This window comes from Bombina bombina, chromosome 2, assembly GCF_027579735.1.
Source record: "Bombina bombina isolate aBomBom1 chromosome 2, aBomBom1.pri, whole genome shotgun sequence".
NCBI lineage: Eukaryota > Metazoa > Chordata > Amphibia > Anura > Bombinatoridae > Bombina > Bombina bombina.
Window position 1 is genome coordinate 129,524,075 of NC_069500.1, and position 25,096 is coordinate 129,549,170.

The 25,096-nt window shown below is 38.0% G+C and overlaps 1 protein-coding gene across 1 annotated transcript in view; it reads right to left on the reverse strand.

The window, feature by feature from the left end:
- Positions 1 to 25,096, reverse strand: part of HCN1 (hyperpolarization activated cyclic nucleotide gated potassium channel 1) — a 767,054-nt gene that overhangs the window by 203,449 nt on the left and 538,509 nt on the right. Inside the window, exon 5 of the mRNA XM_053701261.1 lies at positions 21,786 to 22,004. Coding sequence (XP_053557236.1) covers positions 21,786 to 22,004 — 219 coding nt within the window. The remainder of the gene's footprint in view (positions 1 to 21,785; positions 22,005 to 25,096) is intronic.

The window sequence follows — 25,096 nt, forward strand, 5'->3', positions numbered from 1 at the left end:
GATAGAATTCTATCAGCCAATCGGAATTAAGGTAGAAAAAATCATATTGACTGATTGGATCAGCCAATAGGACTGAAGTTCAATGCTATTGGCTGATGCAATCAGCCAATAGGATTGAGCTGGCATTCTATTGGCTGTTCCAATAGAATAGTGGCGGCGATGTCCGGTTCGGCAGATTAGGGGTTAAATATTTTTTTTTGTTTTTTTTTAAATATTTTTATTGAAATTCACAGGCATCCGAAAACCACATTCAAGTTACAGTGTCATATGTCACAAATGGTTAATTGTCATACACCGAGATATTACATAAAAAAGAGAAATTTTCCATAAATACCTAGTGAATCCATTTATAAATTTCTTTAAAACTTAACTTTTTAGAAAATATGACACCCTAGGCTAAACATTTGTCCTAGGATGGAGAGCTTTTTAGTTTGAGAATAGAAAACAAGAATAAACAGTAACAACAAAACAAACTTTGCTATGCATCATATCAGGTTACATGTCCAGTAGGAAAAAAGCATGTTACATCACAGATACATCCTCAATTCACTCCAAACACTGCCCCCGTGTAGTCCCTCTACCAGATATTCCACTCTCCCCTTATGGCTGCCTCCAACATGTATATCGTATTTTTAAACGGATAGAGCACTTGCCTCTGGGTAGGGAGATCTAGCGACTCCAAAAAGAGTCTCCATTTTACAATGAAACGAGCAACTCTGGTGTCAACATCATTCCAGGTGTCACATTGTTCATACATCAAAGACTTCAGTAACATTTGCTTTAAGAAGCTAACAGAGGGAGAATCAGCATGTGGCCATTTACAAAAAATGCACTTTCTTGCCAGGAGTATGACATTAATTAAAAGTTTCTGGGGCAGTACCACAAATAGTGTAAAAAGTCAGGGTTTGGGTAAGAGCATTTTCCACATACATTTGAGAAGTCTGCCCTCCACTTACTCAGTCTGCTAGGTGTGAGGTAGTCCTGATAGATAACCCGTATTTGAGACTCCCTAAGGTCGGCTGCCAAAGTTCCAGACCAGGTATGAGTGAGGCTGTCTAGTATAGTCTTTTCAGAGGAAATCGTCGGTAGCTTCTTACGCCAGGTATCTAAAAGGTGGGGTAGCATAATGGCAGCTTTTGAGTCTATGAGTGCACTATAAATTGAGGAGATAGTGTAATTGTGAGTTCGAAACTGTGCTATGGTGCGCGCCGGCGGAGGGGTGGACCAGAATGTCACGCAGTGCTGTAAGACGTGATTTATATAACGTCTGGCCTGGAAGTAGGCAAATCTGTTGGTATAGGGGATTAAGAATTTTCTGCATAACTCATCAAAGGGTAAAACTGTCCTAGCTGAGTGATCTAACATTTTATCTATATTGTCAACACCCAGAGTCCTCCAAGTCTGGAAGACAGGGTATAGTGTGCCAGGTTGGAATCTCGGATTACCTGTCAGGGGGAGATATTTGGTGTGACAGGGGTCCCACCCAAGGGCTTTGTTCATAGATCTCCACCCAAGGAGCACATCCCTAAACATTGGGTGGGTTACTATATTTGCAGGGAGCTCTGATAGAGTGGCATGCGAGAGGAAAGCAGGGGATATTTGAGGCAAGGAAGCCTCTTCTAAGTGGGTACTAGAGAAGTGCTGGGTGTTTAGTGTCCAGTCTAGTGCCAGTTTTGCCAAAGAGGCCCAGTTATAGTACAATAAGTTCGGCAATCCCAATCCACCCCGCGAGTAGGGGAGATAGAGTTTATGTGCCCCAATACGCGGCTTACCACCCTTCCACAGGAAGGTTCTGATGGGTTAAATGTTTTTATTAAGTGTTTGCGATGTGGGGGGCCTCGGTTTAGGGGTTAATAGGTAGTTTATGGGTGTTAGTGTACTTTTTAGCACTTTAGTTAAGAGTTTTATGCTACGGCATTGTAGTGTTAAACTCTTAACTTCTGACTTTTAAATGCGGTACCAGTCTTGACAGGAGAGGGTGTACCTCTTACTTTTTTCAGACTCGTAATGCCGGCGCTATGCAAGTCCCATTAAAAAAAATAGGATACACAATTAACGTAAGTGGATTTGCGGTATTTCCGAGTCTGGCCAAAAAAGTGAGCGGTACATCTGTACCTGGAAGACTCGTAATACCAGCGGACGTTAAAAAGCAGCGTTAGGACCGGCCATCGCTGCTTTTTAACGCAAGACTCGTAATCTAGCCGTATGTTCTTATAAAAGTTGCAATTGCACAATTCTCTTTTAAAACCTTATTTTAAAGGTGCCAGTACTGTTAGTGACAATCACGACAATTGTAGTGTGACCTACAATCAAATTTTAAAATTAAAAATTAAAAAAGACCACTTGTAGATGTTGGGGTCCTTAAGTGACTTTTCCTGCAAGACCCCTTTACAGGATATCACATACTTAACACATAGGAGAAACAGGCCAGACCATTTTTGGTTCAGCAGTATGGGTAGAGCTTGCTGATTGGTGACTACATTTAGCCACCAATCAGCAAGTGTTACCCAGGTGCTGAACCAAAGATGGCCGGCTTCTAAGCTTACAGTCCTGCTTTTTCAAATAAAAATACCAAGAAAACAAAGAAAATTGATAATAGGAGTAAATTAGAAAATTGCATGCTTTATCCGAAGCATGAAAGAAAAATTTTGGGCTCAGTATCCCTTTAAGCGTAGCCAGAGCTACACTATACTTACCAGGGGCAGGATGTTACACAGGAGGCCGGGTGCTGCAAAGCACTAGGAGATACACTATTCTGAGATCTGAGACTGACAGCCGTGCTAAAGGTTTAGGTTTGCTGCTGCAGGAGCCAGGGGCTGCACTAAATAGGATCAGATTAACGTGGCCGGCTCCCAGGGTGTACAACCTTAAGCGTGCCTGTCAGTCCAGGACCTCAGAATAGCACAGCTCTGAAACGTACTTGAGGATCTGGCAAATAAAGAAATCATGCTAAAATTACAGAGATGAAATAATATGACTATAAACCGCTATATCTATATAGAACAATAAGATATAAGACATAGGGGCATATTTATCAAGCTTTGTATGGAGCTTGACGCCCCGTGTTTCTGGCGAGCCTTCAGGTTATGTTAAAGACCACTGCTCCATTACCTGTCCACCTGCTCTGAGGCGGCGGACATTTATTGATGTGCAGCCGACATGATCCGCAATATCGGATCATGTCCGCTCGCACAATGATAATTTGGCTCCTTAATCAGGAGAATAGAGTTAAAATATTTTTGGAAATGGGAATTATTTCTTTATAACATTTAAGAAGTGTCTGAACAAATGCAAATGGAGCTCCTTTTAAGAAACTGCAAATTTAGCTGTGGATCACAAATGGCAGCACATGTGCCAACCTGCGGCCGACACTTAAGAATCAGGGGTCATCAGACCGCTGCTTCTTACCCTACTATGCCAATTTTAAAGTGGCATTTCTCAATCCTTCCGGAATACACTGACTAGGATGATTGACAATCTGATGTGCGAGCAAAGAGCAGCATTGCACAAGCAGAGGCTTGTACAATAATTTATGCGGGCAGTGTATTACTGCTAGCTAGCCGTGAAGCCTGGCGGACAGGAATGGAGATGCCCGCTCGTGTCCATCCGTGGGTTGTTAAATGGAGGTCATAGTATCAATATTTAAACAATTTCAATATGTGATTGATACAATACAACATGGAGAATGTCTTTATGATTAAATTACATGTGGAAAATCGATTTAATATATTTTTTCTTTAAAGTTTAATAAGAATTTAATTGTAGTTATGTAAACGCTTAGATTTTTATTTATCACAAAGAGGTTATTCAATAACAATTGGCTAAATTATGAGTTTTGCGTTATGGTGTAGTACGGCTTTACCGCTGAATAATTGTCCATTGCGCGTGGAATGGCCCGGAAACGCATATTATGAGTCACAGTGGAATAGCTATACCGCAAGCATTTTAGCCTGTAACGCAACGTCCATTCCACATTTAAAAAATGACATTTGAGTGTGGGATTTTCCACAGCGCCGTATTACAGGTTGTGCGGTCAGGCTACAATGCTTGCGTTACAGCCTTTACCGACACGAGCCATTCAGCGATCTGAGACCAGTAGTTATGGATTTTGCGAAACAAAAATGTTTCACAAAACTCATAACTAAAATGTTTCAAAGTACACTAACACCCATAAACTACCAATTAACCCCTAAACCGCCACCTCCCACATTGCAAATACTATAATAAACTTATTAACCCCTAATCTGCCACCCACTCACATCGCTGACACTAAAATAAACCTATTAACCCCTAAACCGCCGGCCCCCCACATTGAAAACACTATATAAACCTATTAACCCCTAAACCGCCTGCCCCCCACATCATCAACGCTAAATAAATCTAGTAACCCCTAAACCCCTGGCCCCCACATCACAACTAATAAACTAAAACGATTAACCCCTAAACCTAAAACCCCCTAACTTTAACTTAAAAGTTACAATATAACCATCTTAAAATAAATAAAAAATTACCTGTGAAACTAAGATTAAACTGTAAATTAACCTAACATAACTATTTTAATAACTACCAATAACTACCAATTAAAAAGCTAAATTACAAATTTAAATAAACCTAATACTACGAAAAAAATGAAAAACTTTAGGATTACAAAAAATAATAAACAAAATTATCAAAAATAAAAACAATTACACCTAATCTAATAGCCCTATAAAAATAAAAAAGCCCCCCAAAATAAAAACACCCCCTAACCTAACAATAAACTAACAATAGCCCTTAAAAGGGCCTTTTGTAGGTCATTGCTCAAAGTTAAACAGTTCTTTTACATTAAAAAATTACAAAGTCCCCCCTAAAAGTAAAAAACCCCCACCCAACTAACCCCCCAAAATAAAAAACCTAAGTCTAAAAAAATCCTAAACTACCCATTTTAAGGGCATTTGTAAACACCCCAAAAAATTTAAAAAATCAGCCAATTGGATTTCAGTAGCTCTCATCCTATTGACTAATTTGAAAATGTCAGCCAATAGGAATGCAAGGTACCCAATTTTTAAACGGGTACCTTGCATTCAAGCTTCAGTGTACAGTGGTGATCGTATGAAGAGGTGCTGGATGTCGCGATGGAGGAAGATGTCGCTGCCTGGATGAAGACTTCTTGCCGCCTGGATGAGGATGGATGACCATACTTTAGGAACCGTGAGTAAATATTCTGGGGTTAGTGTTCTTGTTTTTTTTTAGATTAGGGCTTTGGGCAGTAAAAGAGCTGAATGCCCATACAATGGGTAGCTTAGGATTTTTTTTAGACTTAGGTTTTTTATTTTACGGGGTTGGTTGGGTGGGGGGGGTTTACTTTTAGGGGGACTTTGTAATTTTTTAATTTAAAAGAGCTTTTTAACTTAGGGCAATGCGCTACAAAAGGCCTTTTAATGGCTATAGGTAGTTTATTGTTAAATTAGGGAGTATTTTCATTTTGACGGCTTTTTTATTCGTAGTATAAGGTTTATTTAAATTTGTAATTTAGATTTTTTAATTGGTATATTTTTTTTAAATTTTATTCAAATAGTTATGTTAGGTTAATTTATAGTTTAATCTTAGTTTTTTTTTTATTTCACTGGTAAGTTTTTATTTATTTTAACTTTTAATTTAAAGTTAGGAGGGAGTTAGGTTTAGGTGTTAATAGTTTAATTTAGTGTTTTGCGATGTGGTGGGCCAGCGGTTTAGGGGTTAATAGGTTTAGTTTATTAGTTTCAAAGTGGGGGGCTGGCGGCTTAGGGGTTAAAACTTAGTGTTGGCGTTGTGAGGGGCCGGCGGTTTAGGGGTTAATAGGTTTATTATAGTAGTAGCGATGTGGGTGGGACGGCGGATTAGGGTTTAATAGGTTTATTTATTAGATGCAATGTGGGGGGCCGACGGTTTAGGGGTTAATAGGTTTATTTAGTGATGATGGGGAGCAGCAGATTAGGGGTTAATCACTTTATTTAGCGTCGCGGAGGGGCGGATTAGGGGTTAATAACTTTATTTAGGTGTCGGCAATGTCGAGGGCAGCGGTTTAGGGGTTAATAGTTTTATTATAGTAGTGGTGATGCAGGGGCGGAGGTTTAGGGGTTAATCACTTTATTTAGTGTCAGCGATGTCGGGGGGTGGCGGACTAGGGGTGTTTAGACTAGGGGTTTATGTTAGGGTGTTAGGTTTAAATGAAACTTTCTTTTCTCCATAGACATCAATGGGGTTGCGTGATGGCGATTTGCCATTCCGCGATCGCAGGTTTTAGTTTTTTTCCAACACTTTCTCCCCATTAATGTCTATGGGGGAAGGCGTGCACTAGCAGGTCAAGTCAGGCCTTGGGTTTTGTGCGGTAGGGAGCTTAACGCACCATAGCGCACAGAACAAGGAGGTTTTTCAGTAACTGAACAGTAGTGCGATACTGCTCATTGTATTGCGTTATTTACGCACTTGGTATATCACAAAACTCGTAATCTAGGCAGATGTATTCTAATTTGAGATATTTGTAATTATGTGATTGTTTATTTTTTTATTTTTAATATATTTTGTTGCTGTTTGTGCTACAAACTAATAAAAAAAATTGCTGAGTATAATCAAGTCAATTTGAAAGGAAAGTCCAGAAATCCCATGTTAAATATAAAGACATAACAGAGGTAAAACATTAGATTTGGAGCATATTATATCATTGTTTTTTTTTTTTTTTTTTTACATCATTCAGTGTTTGTCATGAATTCCAAAGATAGTTTCTGAATAATAAAATTTAAATATTCAGGACACAGTTTCTGATGCATTTACACTTGTTGAAAATTGTTGTAAGGAGCAGAAGGCCACCCTCGCTACCAAAATTCACACTTAAGTGTCTGTAGTCTAACCTGAATAAGGCGTTTAATTTTTAGTGGGCATGCAGTTTGATAACTTTGATTTACCCTTGTTCTTTGAAGTCAAATGAAACCTGGATAGTTGACACATTGATAAATGGGTCTTAAAGGACTACTAAACACAGTAGAATATCAAAATCAATAAATGCACAATAAAGATACAATGCAAAAACACTTAGTTTGAATTTCAAATAAGTAATAGATTTTTTTTCTGGAGCAGTGTTATTGATAGCTTTAAAAGTATGAGTCAGGATTATTTTGTGTTTTATTCTTGCAGCTAGAGGAAGCCAGTGAAGGGACTCACAGAGAGGTGCAGCAGATAAGGAGCGACACGTAAGGAAGATCAGCCTGACAGAGGCATTTATTATGGATTATAAGGGAGATAGATGGCAGCTAGGGAAGCAAGAGAGGATGGAGTTGCAATAGTCAAGGCGGGACATGATGAAATAGTGGATTAAAGTCTTAGTTGGGTCTTGTGTAAGGAAGTGGTGAATTTTGGAGATGTTTTTAAGGTGGAGGCAGCAGGAATTCACCAAAGACTGGATGTGGGGAATGAAAGAGAGATCTGAGTCAAGTGTGACATCAAGACATCAGGCATGCAGGGTTGGGGTAATGATGTTGTTATCAAGAGTTAGAGAAAGTTGGGGGGTATGGATTTTGGAACAATGGAGAAAAATAAAGAGCTCAGTTTTTGAGAGATTTTGCTTAAGGTAGTGAGAGGACATCCAAGATGAAATATTAGAAAGACAGTTCAGGTGAGTAAAGAAGGTTTGGTGCAGAGATGTAGATTTGGGTATCATCCATTTATTCAATTTATTAGGGTGTCTAGTGTACCTAATAGTTTCCCTTTTTATGTTTCCTATAGTGTTTCAGCTGGTATGTTATACAAGGTAATCCAATATTTTGTCTTACCTCTAGACTTATTTTAAATAGTGCAAACATGTTACACTGAAGACATTTCCCATAGGAGATAAGGGGTTAAATTCAGTCAGAAAAATCACATGAACTAATCTTGGACAAAAGAAAATAAGCCTAAAAAGTTTAAATTGTCAAATTTATCTCCTGTGCATGACTACTAACAACCTAACAATTCAGTTTGGCCTATCATTCTAAATTTGTTTAGAATAAACAAATATGCAAAAAATTATATTTAATTCAAATGCAAATAACATTATAAAGTATGCACTGACTCCAAGTCTTAGAGATTGCATTTATTATTATTATTATTATTATTATTATTATAATGATACATAATAAATGACCGCTTTATTAAAATACCAGTAAAAACATGCTATATGTTATTCTATAGTCTTATTGGAAATAATATGCATATAATTCACTCTCAGTAAATCACATTATTTTAGATGTGAAATGTAAACAGTTTTTATGCAATATTGTTCTACAAAATATATAAGAAAAAAATAATGAAAACAATATATAAAAATAAAAAAATATAACATTTTCTCTAATTCATCTGGATTTAATACAGCTCTGCAATCTTTTTAACTAAAGTGTAAGAAATAAGATTTGTGTGACAGCTACATCATCTATAAAAGTGCTTTCCAGTAATGCTACTTCTACTTTCCGTGGCTTATGGCCCTTTAAAGAAATAAGATACTGTTATAAGCAGAGATAAATCATTATTTCAAATGTTTTCGTCATTTACTGTCCTTTAACTCAATTAGAATGAAGTGCTCCCAAAGCTTATGAGTACAAGCCCAGGGACACAAAGTTTAGATTTCCCCTTAAATACATTAAAACTCATACCAAGAGAGTAATTTTCATTCATCAGTGTCACTAGTTTTGAGGAATACACCAGTGAGTTCATTTTATTGTACTCAAGTGCCCTCCACAGCTATAAGCCAGCTGTAGTTTTATTTTCAAAAGTTTCCAGAAAGTGTATATTACTCTGGAGTCATCTTTGCAGTAAAGAATATTTCAATATAGCAGATAGCTCTTATTTAAATTTCTGTACAGAAAAAAAGGATGCAGGAGAATAAAACAATTATATGCAAATAACACTTCATCATAGTACCTACTGCAAAAATATCCTACAGTAAGTTACAATAATAAGCATGAATTAAAGTTATATTGCAGTTACTTTTTAATTTCCTTAAAGGACATGAAACCCACATTTTTTTTCTTTCATTATAAGAAGAGTATGGCATTTTAAACAACTTTGCAGTTGACTTCTATTATCTAATTATCTAATTCTATTATCTAATTATCTAATCAGCTTAATTTTCTTGCATTACTGGGACCTAGCTGCTGATTGGTAGCTGCATATATATGCCTGTGGTCATTGGCAGGGGTTGAACAAACATTGGTACAGCAGGTGCAGTGGGTTATTAGTCCAGAGCGATCTATCTATCTATCCATCTATCTATCTATCTATCTATCTATCTATCTATCTATCTATCTATCTATCTATCTATCTATCTATCAATCTTTCCTGAAAAACATTATACAGAGCAACATTTATATTTTTACTATTGCATACTACTGAGTTACCTTTGGGAGCACCCAAAAATATTTTGCAGCAGGGCTGTCTGTTTAGTAGGTTTGCTACTGGTCATTGGCTTATCAGGTGTGTTTAGCTAGCTCGTAGAAGTACATTGCTGCTCATTCAACAAAGGATACTAACAGAACAAACTAAATTAAGCAATAGAAGTAAATTGTAAAGTTATTTAAAATTGTATGTTCTTTCTGAATCCTGAATCTTTAGGTTTCATATCTCTTTAAGTGTCGCTTATCCATACTATATAGTGCAATAAAAAGATATCGGGCTAGATTATGAGTGGAGCACAAATTAACGCTCCTGCTTGATCGGTAATTGTGCTAGAATTAAGATTTTTGTGCTCATCGGCTTATGCTTGTATTATGAGTTGAAAGTAAACAGTTTTCTCTCTAGTGGTAACCCGGCGAGTGCAAAAATCGGATGTTTTTGAATTCGGTTGTTCAGAAGTACTTGTTGTTTGTTTATGCCGCATGTCTTTGAATGAAGGTTTATCAGTAGCGCGTTGTTACACTCTGTGCTCCTGTTTCATGTGACAACAATTGTTTCTGTTTTAAAGGAATGAGGATTACGCAATTCAAGAGCAAGTAAATGTTTCCTGTTAAGTACCCAGCATGTTGCAGTGTGGATGTTCACAGTACTGTTGCTGAACTTTACTAATAAGGCCTTTGAGCGTGTCTTTACACTGATGTGCTACAAGTGTCTGCCCTTTTCATGATCTTGTTCTCATTCATTAAGAGAGACAATTGTTTTGTATTCCAGGCCTGTATGTATTTTTAATTTTGGTTTACGCATTGTTTTGTGGGGTGTAGTTGAAGATTTGTGAAGGGTTATAAATAAATATTTTTTTGATTTGGGATCCTGTGTGCTGTCTTGGGATCCAGTGTGCTTTGCATGTACAAGAATTCACAGCATATACGTATATGCATTTGTGATTGGCTGATGGCTGTCACGTGATACAGGGGGAGTGGAAATAGACATAACTTTGCAATTTATTTTTAAAAAAATCTACTACTCATTTGAAGTTCAGACTTAGGGCTCGATGATTGAAAGCTCTCTGGGCTGGCGAGATTATTAAAGAATGCTCGCCAGTCCTTCTATTTCCCTTGTGGAATGATCTAAAGCCATTTTTTACCCTGAAAACAGGGTGTCTCGCTAAAGGGGCGTATACTGCATTTTCATATGAAATGTGCACAACAAAATTCGTATTTTAAACATTATACAAAACAAATATTTGAATCATTCACACAAAAATAAGCAGGGAAAATTGTATTGTTAAGGTGCATCAAAAATCGTAACAAAATTCTTCACCAAAAATCGTATGTTAACAAAAACGTAAAATTAGTATCTAATTTACACAGGAATAAATCAAATTAAAAATTCACAGCGTAAATTGTAATTGTAGTACACTGAATGTGCAAAAATCACACAGAAATTTGAATTTATAAATACAAAATGCAAAGCGTAATTGTTGTTTTTTCGTAAAATGGGCTGAACATGGGCGTTCCATGGGCGTATATGAAAATTTCTCACTAATCCCAGCGTTATTCTATAAAGATTTTCGCACTGCAGATATCACAGTTTTTTCTCGCCAACTAAAAGGTGGCGAGCTTTTGTCAAAACAATACGAACACTTATAACCCCAATAGAAAAACAAATGCATACGAACATATAGGCAAATGTAAGATGCTATAAGCAGAAAGCAGCGTAATGTGAGTTATATTGGCTGCAGGATTTAAATTTTAAAGTGCTCCCCCTGCTCTCTGCTAACTTCGCACTAAGGAGCGAAGTTTCCCTATCCAGCGAGCTCCATTACTTTTAATAGGAGCCATCTCGCAACTCGCAGGGACTGCCCCTTTTTTACGATCATTGCACCGGGGCAGCCCTGCGAGTGTCAGCGAGAAAAAGAAGGTTTGAGCTGGCGAACAATATATCATCGAGCCCTAAGTGCTATTGCATTGTCTTCTTATCATGCATGTGTTGATTATGCAAATCTACTCAACTGAATGGTCCTTTAATAGAAAAAAGAAGATACAGCGCTACAAAGCACGCATATATATGAATGTGCAATATATAATAAATATGATGTGACCAAGGATAGTTCGTGAATATATATATATTTATTTACTAAACAAAATTGATATAAAAAAGACTAAAGGGACGTCTCCCTTAAAAACACATGAATAAAACTCAGTTAAAATCAGTTCAAAACAAAGCATAAGTTTCTGTAAAGGGAATAGCAAAAGTGTGAATCGTCTTTAGAATGAATATTGCTGTATTTAAGCAACTGATAGGGAATAGGTTCCTTTTAGAAAGTGCTTGTGATTGCTCCGGTTGCAAACCTGAAATTTGTTACTAACGTGTGCTTATTTAATCCCTCTACAGACATTTAATCCGCGTTTTAGGGAATTTGTGCAGATCCTGATCTTAAGGCTGGTGAGCAACAGAAAAGGTGTACGCTCTATTAGCGGTAATGTGATTAATCTTGCTCCATTAGCAGGTGGTTAACAGACTTCGTTACTGCCGTAACTCAAATGTATCCACGTGATCTAGGCACACATGACTTTAGGTTAAGGGTCAGATTGATGTGAAATGAAAAATGCCAGTAAAAGCGAATACAAAGTGTAAATCTCCTTATAACTTGTAACAGTTTAATACTTACAACTTTGTTCTTTGCAGATCTTGGATTAGTCCTTTGCGGTGTCAAAGTCAGTAATGCAGCTCCCTCCATTCTGTATCAGAACTCCTCAGGGTGGGTGCAGGGTAAAAGGCTGTTTCTTTGTTGTGGCAGAAATGTCCCCAAGTGGTCTTAGTCAATGCGTTTCTCCCTGTGTAGCTGGGCTTTATCGAGACTTCTGTTGATACAGGGCGAAACGCATTGACTAAGACCACTTGGTATATGTATCATGTCCGCCGCACATCGATAAATGCTGACAGCATATGCTGTCTGCATTTATCAAGAGGAAAAATGAGGCAGGCACAACTTGAAAAACCGCTTTAAATTGAAAACAGAAGGTGCTTTATTCGTATTCCATAAAAAAGTTATACATGCAGACAGGCAAGGTGGACAAAAAGGTCTGAAGCACAATCATTGAACAATCAAGCGTTTCATTCAAAATAGTCAACAGGGTCGCAAGAAGCGTGTGGAAAAACCAAGGCGCAAAATAACTGCCCATGAACTGAGAAAAGTCAAGCGTGCAGCTGCCAAGATGCCACTTTGCCACCAGTTTGGCCATATTTCAGAGCTGCAACATCACTGGAGTGCCCAAAAGCACAAGGTGTGCAATACTCAGAGACATGGCCAAGGTAAGAAAGGCTGAAAGACGACCACCACTGAACAAGACACACAAGCTGAAACGTCAAGACTGGGCCAAGAAATATCTCAAGACTGATTTTTCTAAGGTTTTATGGACTGATGAAATGAGAGTGAGTCTTGATGGGCCAGATGGATGGGCCCGTGGCTGGATTGGTAAAGGGCAGAGAGCTCCAGTCCGACTCAGACGCCAGCAAGGTGGAGGTGGAGTACTGGTTTGGGCTGGTATCATCAAAGATGAGCTTGTGGGGCCTTTTCGGGTTGAGGATGGAGTCAAGCTCAACTCCCAGTCCTACTGCCAGTTTCTGGAAGACACCTTCTTCAAGCAGTGGTACAGGAAGAAGTCTGCATCCTTCAAGAAAAACATGATTTTCATGCAGGACAATGCTCCATCACACGCGTCCAAGTACTCCACAGCGTGGCTGGCAAGAAAGGGTATAAAAGAAGAAAATCTAATGACATGGCCTCCTTGTTCACCTGATCTGAACCCCATTGAGAACCTGTGGTCCATCATCAAATGTGAGATTTACAAGGAGGGAAAACAGTACACCTCTCTGAACAGTGTCTGGGAGGCTGTGGTTGCTGCTGCACGCAATGTTGATGATGAACAGATCAAAACACTGACAGAATCCATGGATGGCAGGCTTTTGAGTGTCCTTGCAAAGAAAGGTGGCTATATTGGTCACTGATTTGTTTTTGTTTTGATTTTGAATGTCAGAAATGTATATTTGTGAATGTTGAGATGTTATATTGGTTTCACTGGTAAAAATAAATAATTGAAATGGGTATATATTTGTTTTTTGTTAAGTTGCCTAATAATTATGCACAGTAATAGTCACCTGCACACACAGATATCCCCCTAAAATAGCTATAACTAAAAACAAACTAAAAACTACTTCCAAAACTATTCAGCTTTGATATTAATGAGTTTTTTGGGTTCATTGAGAACATGGTTGTTGTTCAATAATAAAATTAATCCTCAAAAATACAACTTGCCTAATAATTCTGCACTCCCTATATATATATATATATATATATATATATATATATATATATATATATATATATATATATATATATATATATATATATATATATAAATAACACATAGAGAAAACCCTGCACTCACCAGCAAGCTCACAGTTAAGATTTAAAAGCAAAAATGGAGAGGTTAGTTACTGCATCTGGCCAAATGGGACAAGCCCAGGTACCACGTCAAGGTCCTTTCCAATACCTGAGACCCTAACACAGCCACACAATGCAAGCTCTCAAATCCAAACAAACTGGGAACTGCCTGTGACTCTGGTGACAGCACAGCTTTTTGTGAGTGCCACTGAGCACCCAGGGCTGAGCATGTTGCTGGGTCATGGGATGTGTACCCGGTCCGGTCTTCGAGTACAGTCCCCTTCCGTGTTTTGTATATTTCTGGGTGATTACATATGCCTGTGCACCCCTCCCTTGTTCCCAGTTTGTTTGGATATGAGAGCTTGCATTATGTGGCTGTGTTAGGGTCTCAGGTATTGGAAAGGACCTTGACGTGGTACCTGGGCTTGTCCCATTTGGCCAGATGCTGTAACTAACCTTTCCATTTTTGCTTTTAAATCTTAACTGCGAGCTTGCTGGTGAGTGCAGGGTTTTCTCTATGTGTTGTATTAATTTGTTTTGTAATTCCCCTATGGTTCTTGCACCCACTCCTGTCTGGGGTTAACTGCCTGTGACTCACAGCTTTTTGTGAGTGCCACTGAGCACCCAGGGCTGAGCATGTTGCTGGGTCATGGGATGTGTACCCGGTTCAGTCTTGGAGTGCAGTCGTGCAGTCCCCTTCCGTGTTTTGTATATATATATATATATATATATATATATATATATATATATATATACTGTATATATATATATATATATATATATACTGTATACAGGGGGTGCAGAATTATTAGGCAAATTAGTATTTTGACCACATCATCCTCTTTATGCATGTTGTCTTACTCCAAGCTGTATAGGCTCGAAAGCCTACTACCAATTAAGCATATTAGGTGATGTGCATCTCTGTAATGAGAAGGGGTGTGGTCTAATGACATCAACACCCTATATCAGGTGTGCATAATTATTAGGCAACTTCCTTTCCTTTGGCAAAATGGGTCAAAAGAAGGACTTGACAGGCTCAGAAAAGTCAAAAATAGTGAGATATCTTGCAGAGGGATGCAGCACTCTTAAAATTGCAAAGCTTCTGAAGCGTGGTCATCGAACAATCAAGCGTTTCATTCAAAATAGTCAACAGGGTCGCAAGAAGCGTGTGGAAAAACCAAGGCGCAAAATAACTGCCCATGAACTGAGAAAAGTCAAGCGTGCAGCTGCCAAGATGCTACTTGCCACCAGTTTGGCCATATTTCAGAGCTGCAACATCACTGGAGTGCCCAAAAGCACAAGGTGTGCAATACTCAGAGACATGGCCAAGGTAAGAAAGGCTGAAAGACGACCACCACTGAACAAGACACACAAGCTGAAACGTCAAGACTGGGCCAAGAAATATCTCAAGACTGATTTTTCTAAGGTTTTATGGACTGATGAAATGAGAGTGAGTCTTGATGGGCCAGATGGATGGGCCCGTGGCTGGATTGGTAAAGGGCAGAGAGCTTCAGTCTGACTCAGACGCCAGCAAGGTGGAGGTGGAGTACTGGTTTGGGCTGGTATCATCAAAGATGAGCTTGTGGGGCCTTTTCGGGTTGAGGATGGAGTCAAGCTCAACTCCCAGTCCTACTGCCAGTTTCTGGAAGACACCTTCTTCAAGCAGTGGTACAGGAAGAAGTCTGCATCCTTCAAGAAAAACATGATTTTCCTGCAGGACAATGCTCCATCACACGCGTCCAAGTACTCCACAGCGTGGCTGGCAAGAAAGGGTATAAAAGAAGAAAATCTAATGACATGGCCTACTTGTTCACCTGATCTGAACCCCATTGAGAACCTGTGGTCCATCATCAAATGTGAGATTTACAAGGAGGGAAAACAGTACACCTCTCTGAACAGTGTCTGGGAGGCTGTGGTTGCTGCTGCACGCAATGTTGATGGTGAACAGATCAAAACACTGACAGAATCCATGGATGGCAGGCTTTTGAGTGTCCTTGCAAAGAAAGGTGGCTATATTGGTCACTGATTTGTTTTTGTTTTGTTTTTGAATGTCAGAAATGTATATTTGTGAATGTTGAGATGTTATATTGGTTTCACTGGTAAAAATAAATAATTGAAATGGGTATATATTTGTTTTTTGTTAAGTTGCCTAATAATTATGCACAGTAATAGTCACCTGCACACACAGATATCCCCCTAAAATAGCTAAAACTAAAAACAAACTAAAAACTACTTCCAAAACTATTCAGCTTTGATATTAATGAGTTTTTTGGGTTCATTGAGAACATGGTTGTTGTTCAATAATAAAATTAATCCTCAAAAATACAACTTGCCTAATAATTCTGCACTCCCTGTATATATATATATATATATATATATATATATATATATATGAATATTTATTTAGAAATACATAGAACATATTCTGCTATGTGCAGAAAATTGGAATGTGAAATATTTACAGTATATACATAGTTAACTTTTATTAAATATGAATATTGCATAGATATGCTATTACATGTTTTCATCTACGTAATGGCAAAGGGCTCTATCATCATCTACTTAACGGCAAAGGATCTCATATATTTGAGGCTTTATAAATTTTGTGTGCAATATTTTATTTTTATTAGATATTATTATTTTGAGTGTAACTGTACTTTGTAATGTATTTTTAATGTGTTTTGTGCCATATTTTAATTTGGTGCAACAGTTAATCAGAGCTCTGAATTTGCGGTTATCATTGTAGCATAAATTGAATTTGCCCTCACATGATCGCGTTTACTTTTTTTTTTTTTTTTTAATAATTTTTATTTGAGGTTCAATCGAAGGCATACAGGGTCACAAAAGCAAGTCTTACATCACATGGAATAAAACTTCAGAGTTACAAAAGGCATAAACTGTAAAATGCAAGGATAAAGAATATAAAGTCAACATTTTACACATTATGAAGACATAATAAGAATAGGGTGCCAAACTTCTGGAAACCTTCTAAATGACACCATAGGTCGCTTTTGGACCTCTATAGATAAAAGGTAGTAATAAAGCTAGAGAAGAAATTTATAAACATGAGACCAACTATGGATCTCAACAGTGAACCTAATTTTTATAACATTTAGCAACAAGAAAACATAAGTACGTTGTGATAAATTCAAAATAACAGTAGTAGCTGTGAATAATATAAAGAGAACTGTTATGAAATCGAGCAATCCTGCTAGACTAGGCGGGAAAAGTAAACATAGTAATAGACAGCTATGCAGTGGGGTGTACTTATGAGGGGAATTGTTTGGGTACAATATGGGTAAGAGAGGTTCAAATATATTCCCATGTACATCAGGTAATATAAATAACACTACACTGGCTGCTATATCACGAGATTAATTAAACAGAAAGGAATTAAGATCAGTAGGTGTATTAATATACAAAACCAAGCTAAAACCTCTTTTTATAACAAATACATTCTTATGCATAGGTAATACGGTAATATACATATGAATGATACAAGAGATTCTGTAACCATAGGGGGTTGGGTGAGGTGCAGCATAGACAAGAAAAGCTGCATAGTTGTCCCTCTTAGTATAGAGGGTGCATTATATTATAACTGGGGGGGAAGAGGGGGTAATTTTTTAGTCGGGGGGGGAGGAGGAGGTGGTAATATGGAGGTGATAGGCAAGATGTATAAACAGAGCACTAAATCTGCGATGGGGGTTTCTAGGGCGCATGGTTAGTTATAAGGTAGCCAATAAACTGCAAAGTTTTGCTAGTAAAGAAGGGAAATAGGGTGTGGTATGTGCAAGAAAAACCGTGTATGTATATTAAGAGTTGTAAAAGTGAGGCAGTGCGGCATTGGAAAGATAAGTCGCATATTTAGCCCTCCTAAACTAGGAGGTATATTAAGGTGGGGGGGGGAGGAGGTGGTAGAATGAGGATGATAATCTAAATATATGAACAGAGCTCAGAGTCTGTGGTGAGAGTTGCGAGGGCACATGGGTTGTTAGAGGGTAAATAGGAGCAGGTTATTTATAAGATAGGTCAATGCCATGTCCTGCATAAAGAAGCTTAGAGAACTTAAGGTAATAGCTTCGACACTGGGTAGTTATATGATAATATAGAACTAAATATATATATACTAGACAATCCTGTAAAGCTCAAGAGGGACACCAAGCTAAATATTATGGTAACCTGCAAGAGTTTCCCAAGTAAGGGACAAGTAGAGTACGGTGTAAACAAGAAAAACCGTGCAACCAAATCTCCCAACAAAGGAGGTATATTGGAATATGGAGTGTGGAATATGGGATATGGAATGTGGAATACGAGATATGGGGTTGAAGGAGGTGGTTATTTAATTGTGTTTAGCGGAGAATATCAGAGAATTGTATCTCTCCCAACAATATTCTGCTCAGTGAAACCCAAGAATTCAGGATATTTTTAATAAGGGTTATGCAGCTCTGTCATATAGTGTAAGGGCGAGAAGTTAAGTATCAAGGTACTAGTGCAGGTCCAGCCTGCGCTAGAAAACAGGTCATCTTGTAATGCTTGGGGTCTGCATATCACATAAACGTAAATTGGTAGCATAATTACAGCGCTCCTATACATAAGTTCACATAGAGTTAACATTTAAATCTCTTGTATTTGCTATGGCTATCTAACAATTATAAATGTAGCAGTAGAAACATGCCTAGAGAGACTGTGTCTGAAACATTTCTATGGAGCTATATATTTGTAGATTATAGACATCAAGCGGCCCCGGCCGCTGGCAGCAATGAGCCATAAGTAGAAACTACACCTAAACTCCAAACAGATGCGTAAGATATATAGATCTGCAGACATGAAAATATTATGTAGGGTCTGTTTATATCATTATGGGTACCAGTAAGCAGTAAGGAGCCTGCAAAGATAAGGAAGTACACATATGTGGGCGAAGGAGACAAAAAAAAAAATTAGGTAAACATATAGTTCAGCAAAAACACATACACAAACCACTTGAATCAAACAATAAAATATTTAGGACATGTCATTGCTATCGCTAGCAACACGGTGAAACTGGGTCAATGAGCATTAACAAGACAATATTCTTGGGTTGCAGGGTATAAGATCTATGCATAGGGAAGGTGTGCTTGCCTATCATAGCTGAATTATATTTTCTAGGTGTCTTAGTGAAAAATTGAGAAGTGCGGTATACAAGTAAATCATTGAGAACAGAAGTATAGCTATTTCGTAAAGCCAATTTAGGAGCTAACCATAGTATGACTAGAAATATAATAAACCCAATAAAACCATTAACTAAAACATAAAAAATATAGCATAACACCTGGTACCTAATAAAAGCTGTAGGAAACAATAAAATATAACTTTAGAGTTCTCTGAAATGGGTTATAGTGGAAGAGTCCAGTGGGGTAGAGGCAGAAAATGTTGTTAACTGTCCGGCATACAGTTCTATCACCCATTTAACCAATTCCTCGTCTGGGGTCTATTGAATCCCACAGATCCTGAATGATTGGTGTATGCCTTCAAGAAGGAAGGAGCATTTGCATCCATATTTAATTGGTGTCAATGAAGCATTATAAAAACACATGGGGCTGAGGTTTACAGTGAACTGTCAATAAAAGTAAAGGCTTGTGACATTAATATCCCCTAACAAAAGTAAGGCTGAGAACAGTGCCAGAAGAGAGAGCCGAAATGAGATGAGAGTAGCGTACCAGAGTCTATGCCATAAACGTATCGTGAGGGGTCTGCAAAAGATACACCACGAGTTACCAGCTCAGCCTACTCCCAATCGCGCTGTTCGGGCTGGAGGATCCATAGAAGGGTAGATCAATAGAAAGAGTTTGAGGGCTTGTAACGACAGGCTAACGGTATTCACCACGTTGCAATGATCCGGTAACAGGGTCAGGCCAAAGTGTGAAGCTAAGCAAGACCCAAAATCTGTTTCATAGGTGCGCCATGTGGTTGCTTTGGAAGTGAGTGTCGGGTTATGGTGCGCATCAGGATTGTCCCCATTGCAGAAAGTCGCCATGTGGTCATCGCTAACTATTGTATGAGATACTATAGGACCATGCAGAGGAGCTGTACATGACGGAGATGTAGGTAATATACCTAGATCCCCTTTTCCGCGCACCTTCCCAAAGGCCTCCAATAGTGAAACCTCCAGTCTCGCAAAGTGAGCCTGCAACATCTGAGTAATACTCTTCTCCATCGCTGTAAGCGGCACAGTAGTCGCCTGCATTGTCATCAGCATGAAGTGGGTTGTGAGTAGTGGCTGCTCAAGAGCAACACCTTCCGTGATTGTGTTAGGTGCGCAGGCAATCAGCAGGCCATGGCGACACCTCGCTGTGCGTTGTGATCTGCTCCAGAATGAATGTTCAATATACCTCCGGTGTCAGCAATCACTGCTTAGGGCACACCAGTTGCCCCTGAGCTATTTCCAGACCTCCATAAGTAATTTTCCCCAAGCTATATGTAGCAATAAGGCCTAATGAGTGGCTTGTAGCACAGAGCTCCCATGAGATGAGACCATCTTGGTCGCTAGTTGGCTCCGCCCCCTCCGATCGCGTTTACTTTTAACTCGCAAAAAGTGCAGTAGGTTAGATGAGCGCAAACCTTCGCGATATACCCCAAATCGTTTGGGCGCAAACGTTTGGGCTCCACACAAAATCTAGCCCATCATGTTAAAACAAAAATGCTTTCTTTTACCTCTGTAATCCAAACCTGTAACCTTTCAATATTATCCTCAGCAGTTTGCTTATGCTAGAGAAATAGTTGCACTGTTGTAAGCACTGGGGAAATATAATCTATTTTGTGCTTGTGCAGCGAGTGACAGTCATATTACCAACATTCATTACAGTTAGTAATTATAGTAAGTAAATGTGTTTAAATATGTGCTAAAGATAAACCATTGTAAGAATAGGTAAGTATTTAACATATTTAAAGGGATATGAAACCCAAAATATTGATTTCATGATTCAGATAGAGCATGCAAATATAAATAAAATTCTGGTTAACTTCTATTATCAATTTTGATTTTTTTTCTCTTGGTAACTTTTGTTGTAATGGGAGGGATGTAAGTTTAGGAGTGTTCATGTGTCTGGAGCTCTATATAGCAGCAGTTTTGCAATAATTGTTTCCACACACAAGAGAACTAGATAGCAGCATAATTCCATTCATGTAGTTCTCCAGACCCCTACCTAGGTATCTCTTCGACAAAGAATACTATGGAATTTAGGCAAATTTGATAATAGAAGTAAATTGGAAACATGTTTAAAATTGTATGCTCTGTCTGACTCACAAGACATATCCCTTTAAAGGTCTGGTAAACACAGTAGAATTGCATAATCAAGAAATGCATAATAAAAAGATAATGCAATAGCACTTACTGTGAATTTCAAATGAACAGTATTTTTTTCAGGGAACTTTTAAAGTTTATTCCATTTTTCTTCCCCCTTTTTTTGTGACAACTATATCAGCCAATCACAAAATGCATATATGTAAATATGGTGTACTCTTGCACATGCTCAGTAGGAGCTGGTGCCTCAGAAAGTGTGCATATAAAAACACAATGGAAGTAAATTGAACATTTGTATAAAATTGTATGCTGTATTTGAATCTTTAACGTTAATTTTTTTCCTTTAGTGTCAATTTAATACAGCAGGGCTAGAAATTGTATAAATAGAAGACAATAGAAGCAGTCATTAGAAAGAGCAGAACATTAAATGGACAGCAGAGTTATATTTTGCATGTCAAAGAAAATGGCAGCTTTGTAAGTGCTGCTATAACATAGTCGTCTCCTCACTTCTTGCTGTTGCCATTTGGAATGCTATTATAGGTCATTTACGGAATGATTAATTTATATGTTCTCAATCTAAACAATTTTAACTTCATGTCCACATTATTTCGATTCTGCATTATACGCCAACTTATAAAGTTATTGCCATTAAAAACACATGTATTGAAAAAGGTTCACCTTTTCTTGATATTGTCGACGTGAAGAATCTAGAGATTGGATTAAGGCTGTAGCGTGCCCAACAAACATGGCGTAGCAGGTGGCTCCCACAATCATACTCAACATAGTAATCCACAGATCAGACATACTGACAGGAGCGCGGGCTCCATAGCCAATGCATAGCATATGGCTCATGGCTTTAAAGAGTGCATATGAATATTGTTTTCCCCAGGAATCATTCTGGAAATAAAAAGATAAAGAAAAATCATTTAATTTGAGTAACTGATCAAATAAAACTTTTGCAACACATTTTAGAAACAAACTATTTCATGCATGAAAAATCTATGTATTCTACCTGCACTGTCATTTAGTGCCTTCGAGGACCTGTCTGGTTTATCACCCTGAACTAAAATGAAAGGTTTCCCAAGGTTTCTCATGCTTGTATATAATTTAGCTTAAGGGGCATGGCATTGTATTTTTGCTTTAAATGTGGAGCTTGTGCAATTATTTGATTATTTTCTTAAGAGATATATATGCTGACCTTTTATATGGTGATAGATAGATAGACAGGCAGACAGACAGGAAACAGAAAGACTGATAGTTCTGCTTCTTCTACACGATTCCATTTGTTTAGAATCACCACTGTTTGAATCATTTAAAGGGACATAATACTCATATGCTAAATCACTTGAAACTGATGCAGTATAACTGTAAAAAGCTGACAGGAAAATATCACCTGAGCATCTCTATGTAAAAAAGGAAGATATTTTACCTCACAATCTCCTCAGCTCAGCAGAGTAAGTTCTGTGTAAAAAGTTATACTCAGCTGCTCCCAGCTGCAGGTAAACAAATTTAAAAAAATGAAGAAATGAACAGCAGCCAATCAGCATCAGCAGTGCTGAGGTCATGAACTCTTACTGTGATCTCATGAGATTTGACTTAACTCTCATGAGATTTCATAGTAAGCTTCCTTTACCTGATTGGTGAAATAATATGAGAGTGCACAATGCTAGTCCCTTCAGATGTCCCAGGACAGACATAATAATATGCTGCTTAGAAATCCTTTACAATGGGAGGTGGCTACTGAGGAACTTATGAGGTAAAATATATATATTTTTTTACATAGAGATGTTCAGGTGATATTTTCTAATCAGCTTTTTACAGCTATGCTGCATCACTTTCAAGTGTTTAAACATTTGGGTATCATGGCCCTTTAAGTCATCTTAATTACTAATATGACATTACAGAAAACCCAGGGCTTCTAAAATACCTTCATAGAAAATTAATTCCATGAATATCGATAACTGACATTGCCTAATGCAGATTTTTTCACAAAACCAAGAAAATTAATTTTTAAAATAAAATATATACTGTATATATATATATATATATATATATATATATATATATATATACAGCAATACACTCTCCGTATTCAGCATTGCACCAGCAACTCTTGTGAGCTGCTGGTGCAATGCCGCCGCCGGCAGGGGGTGTCAATCAACCCGATCGTACTCAATCGGGTTGAATTGTGGCGATCTCTGTCCGCCTGCTCAGAGCAGGCGGACAGGGTTATGGAGCAGCGCTCTTTAGACTGCTGCTTCATAACTGCTGTTTCTGGCAAGCCTACAGGCTCACCAGAAACACGGGCCCTCAAGCTCCATTCGGCGCTTGATAGATAGGCCCCTTAATATTTATCTATTTGTTTGCTTTATTTATATTGGAGAGAATAATATGAAAAAAAAAAAATGTTCCTGAAATCTGAAAGAAAAAAACGAAAAAATGTGCTCAGCATTTATGTTGCGTGCCTACTATTTAGATTCTAAACTGAATGTATTGAAGAATATTATTACATGTCATTTAGACAAAATGGAGCAGAATAGTATAAATGTATTTTATCACTCAATACAAAGAACCTTCTAACATTTTTTTTTATTACTTTTGAATATGAAGAATAATAGCAGCAACTGCAAAGGAAGTTTAGGGTACTTAGGGTCAAGCACAAATGAACAGTTACTCTTTAATAAAATGGTAAGGAGTCGATTTAAAAAGCTGCGGCTGAAAGGGGTGCACATACACGCCCCTGTTCACCGCAGCTCGCCTCTGGCGTGCTGAATTCTGCTGCTGGAATTCAGCACTGCACAAGAGAGCTATTTTGCACTTGCGTGCAATCCCGCCCCTGCCCGCGCACAGCCAATCATGCGCGAATAGGAGCTGTCAATCTCCGTGGGACAAGTCCTGGAAGACTGAAATTCGCCATCTAAGAGGTGGCGAAAGGTTAGGGAAACAGCGGTCTAATTACTGCTGCTTGTTAAATACGGAATGTAGGTTCTCTTGTTAGAACCTGCAGCTGTAGCGGGGCAAAGGGGTTGATAAATCAACCCCTAAGTGTGCAGATACGTGGAACTAACAGATATTATATTATTATTATTTTTTTTTTAATTAAATGCAAGATGTGCTTTTAGTATTAGGGAAAAAATGTGTCTTAATCTGTTAGATGGAATAATTTGATGGCTTAAATAGTTTAAGGTCTGGAGGGGGTTATTTTTGTAGAACCTTTTATAAGAAACAGCCAAAAATAAGACTTAATAAAAAAAAAAAAATATATATATATATATATATATAAGGATTTAGTAGCAGAAATAGCAAGGTTCTTATGCCACTTTACAGATCGCTAATTAGGCATCATCTGGAATATTGTGTACAGTTCTGGAGACCTTATCCCCAGAAGGATTTAAATGAACTAGAAACTGCCCAATGGAGGGCTACTAAAATAGTACATGGTCTAAAATATAAAACATACAAGCAAAGACACTTTGATCTAAATATGTATAGTTTAGAGGAGAGAATGGAAAGATGTGACATGACAGAAGCCTTCAAATATATGAAGGGACTAAATAAAGCGGAAGCTGAAAGTATTTTCCACAAAAAAAAGGAAATACCAAAACAAGGGGTCACAATCTTAAGTTATAGGATAGCAGATTTAGGAGAAATCTGAGGAAGTCTTTTTTAACAGAGAGGGTGGTGGATTCTTGGAATACACTTCCAATAGAAGTGGTAAACACAGGGACTGTAAAAAAATTAAAAGTAATGCCTGGAACATGCATCCTAAGAAAACAGTAACATGTAATATGGGTATGTCAGGGTTTTTTCCCTGCTTTGTTTGCCATGTGCTGCTGGCAGCCATTTTACTCTCCTCTCTTGCTGACTCTGGTGCATAGTGTATGATGCTGCTCATTTCCTGCACACCCTTTTATGGTCAGACTGGTGTACATCATCCATGTGAGACAGGTTGCAGTCTCAGAATTAAGATGTCATCACTTGTTATTTAA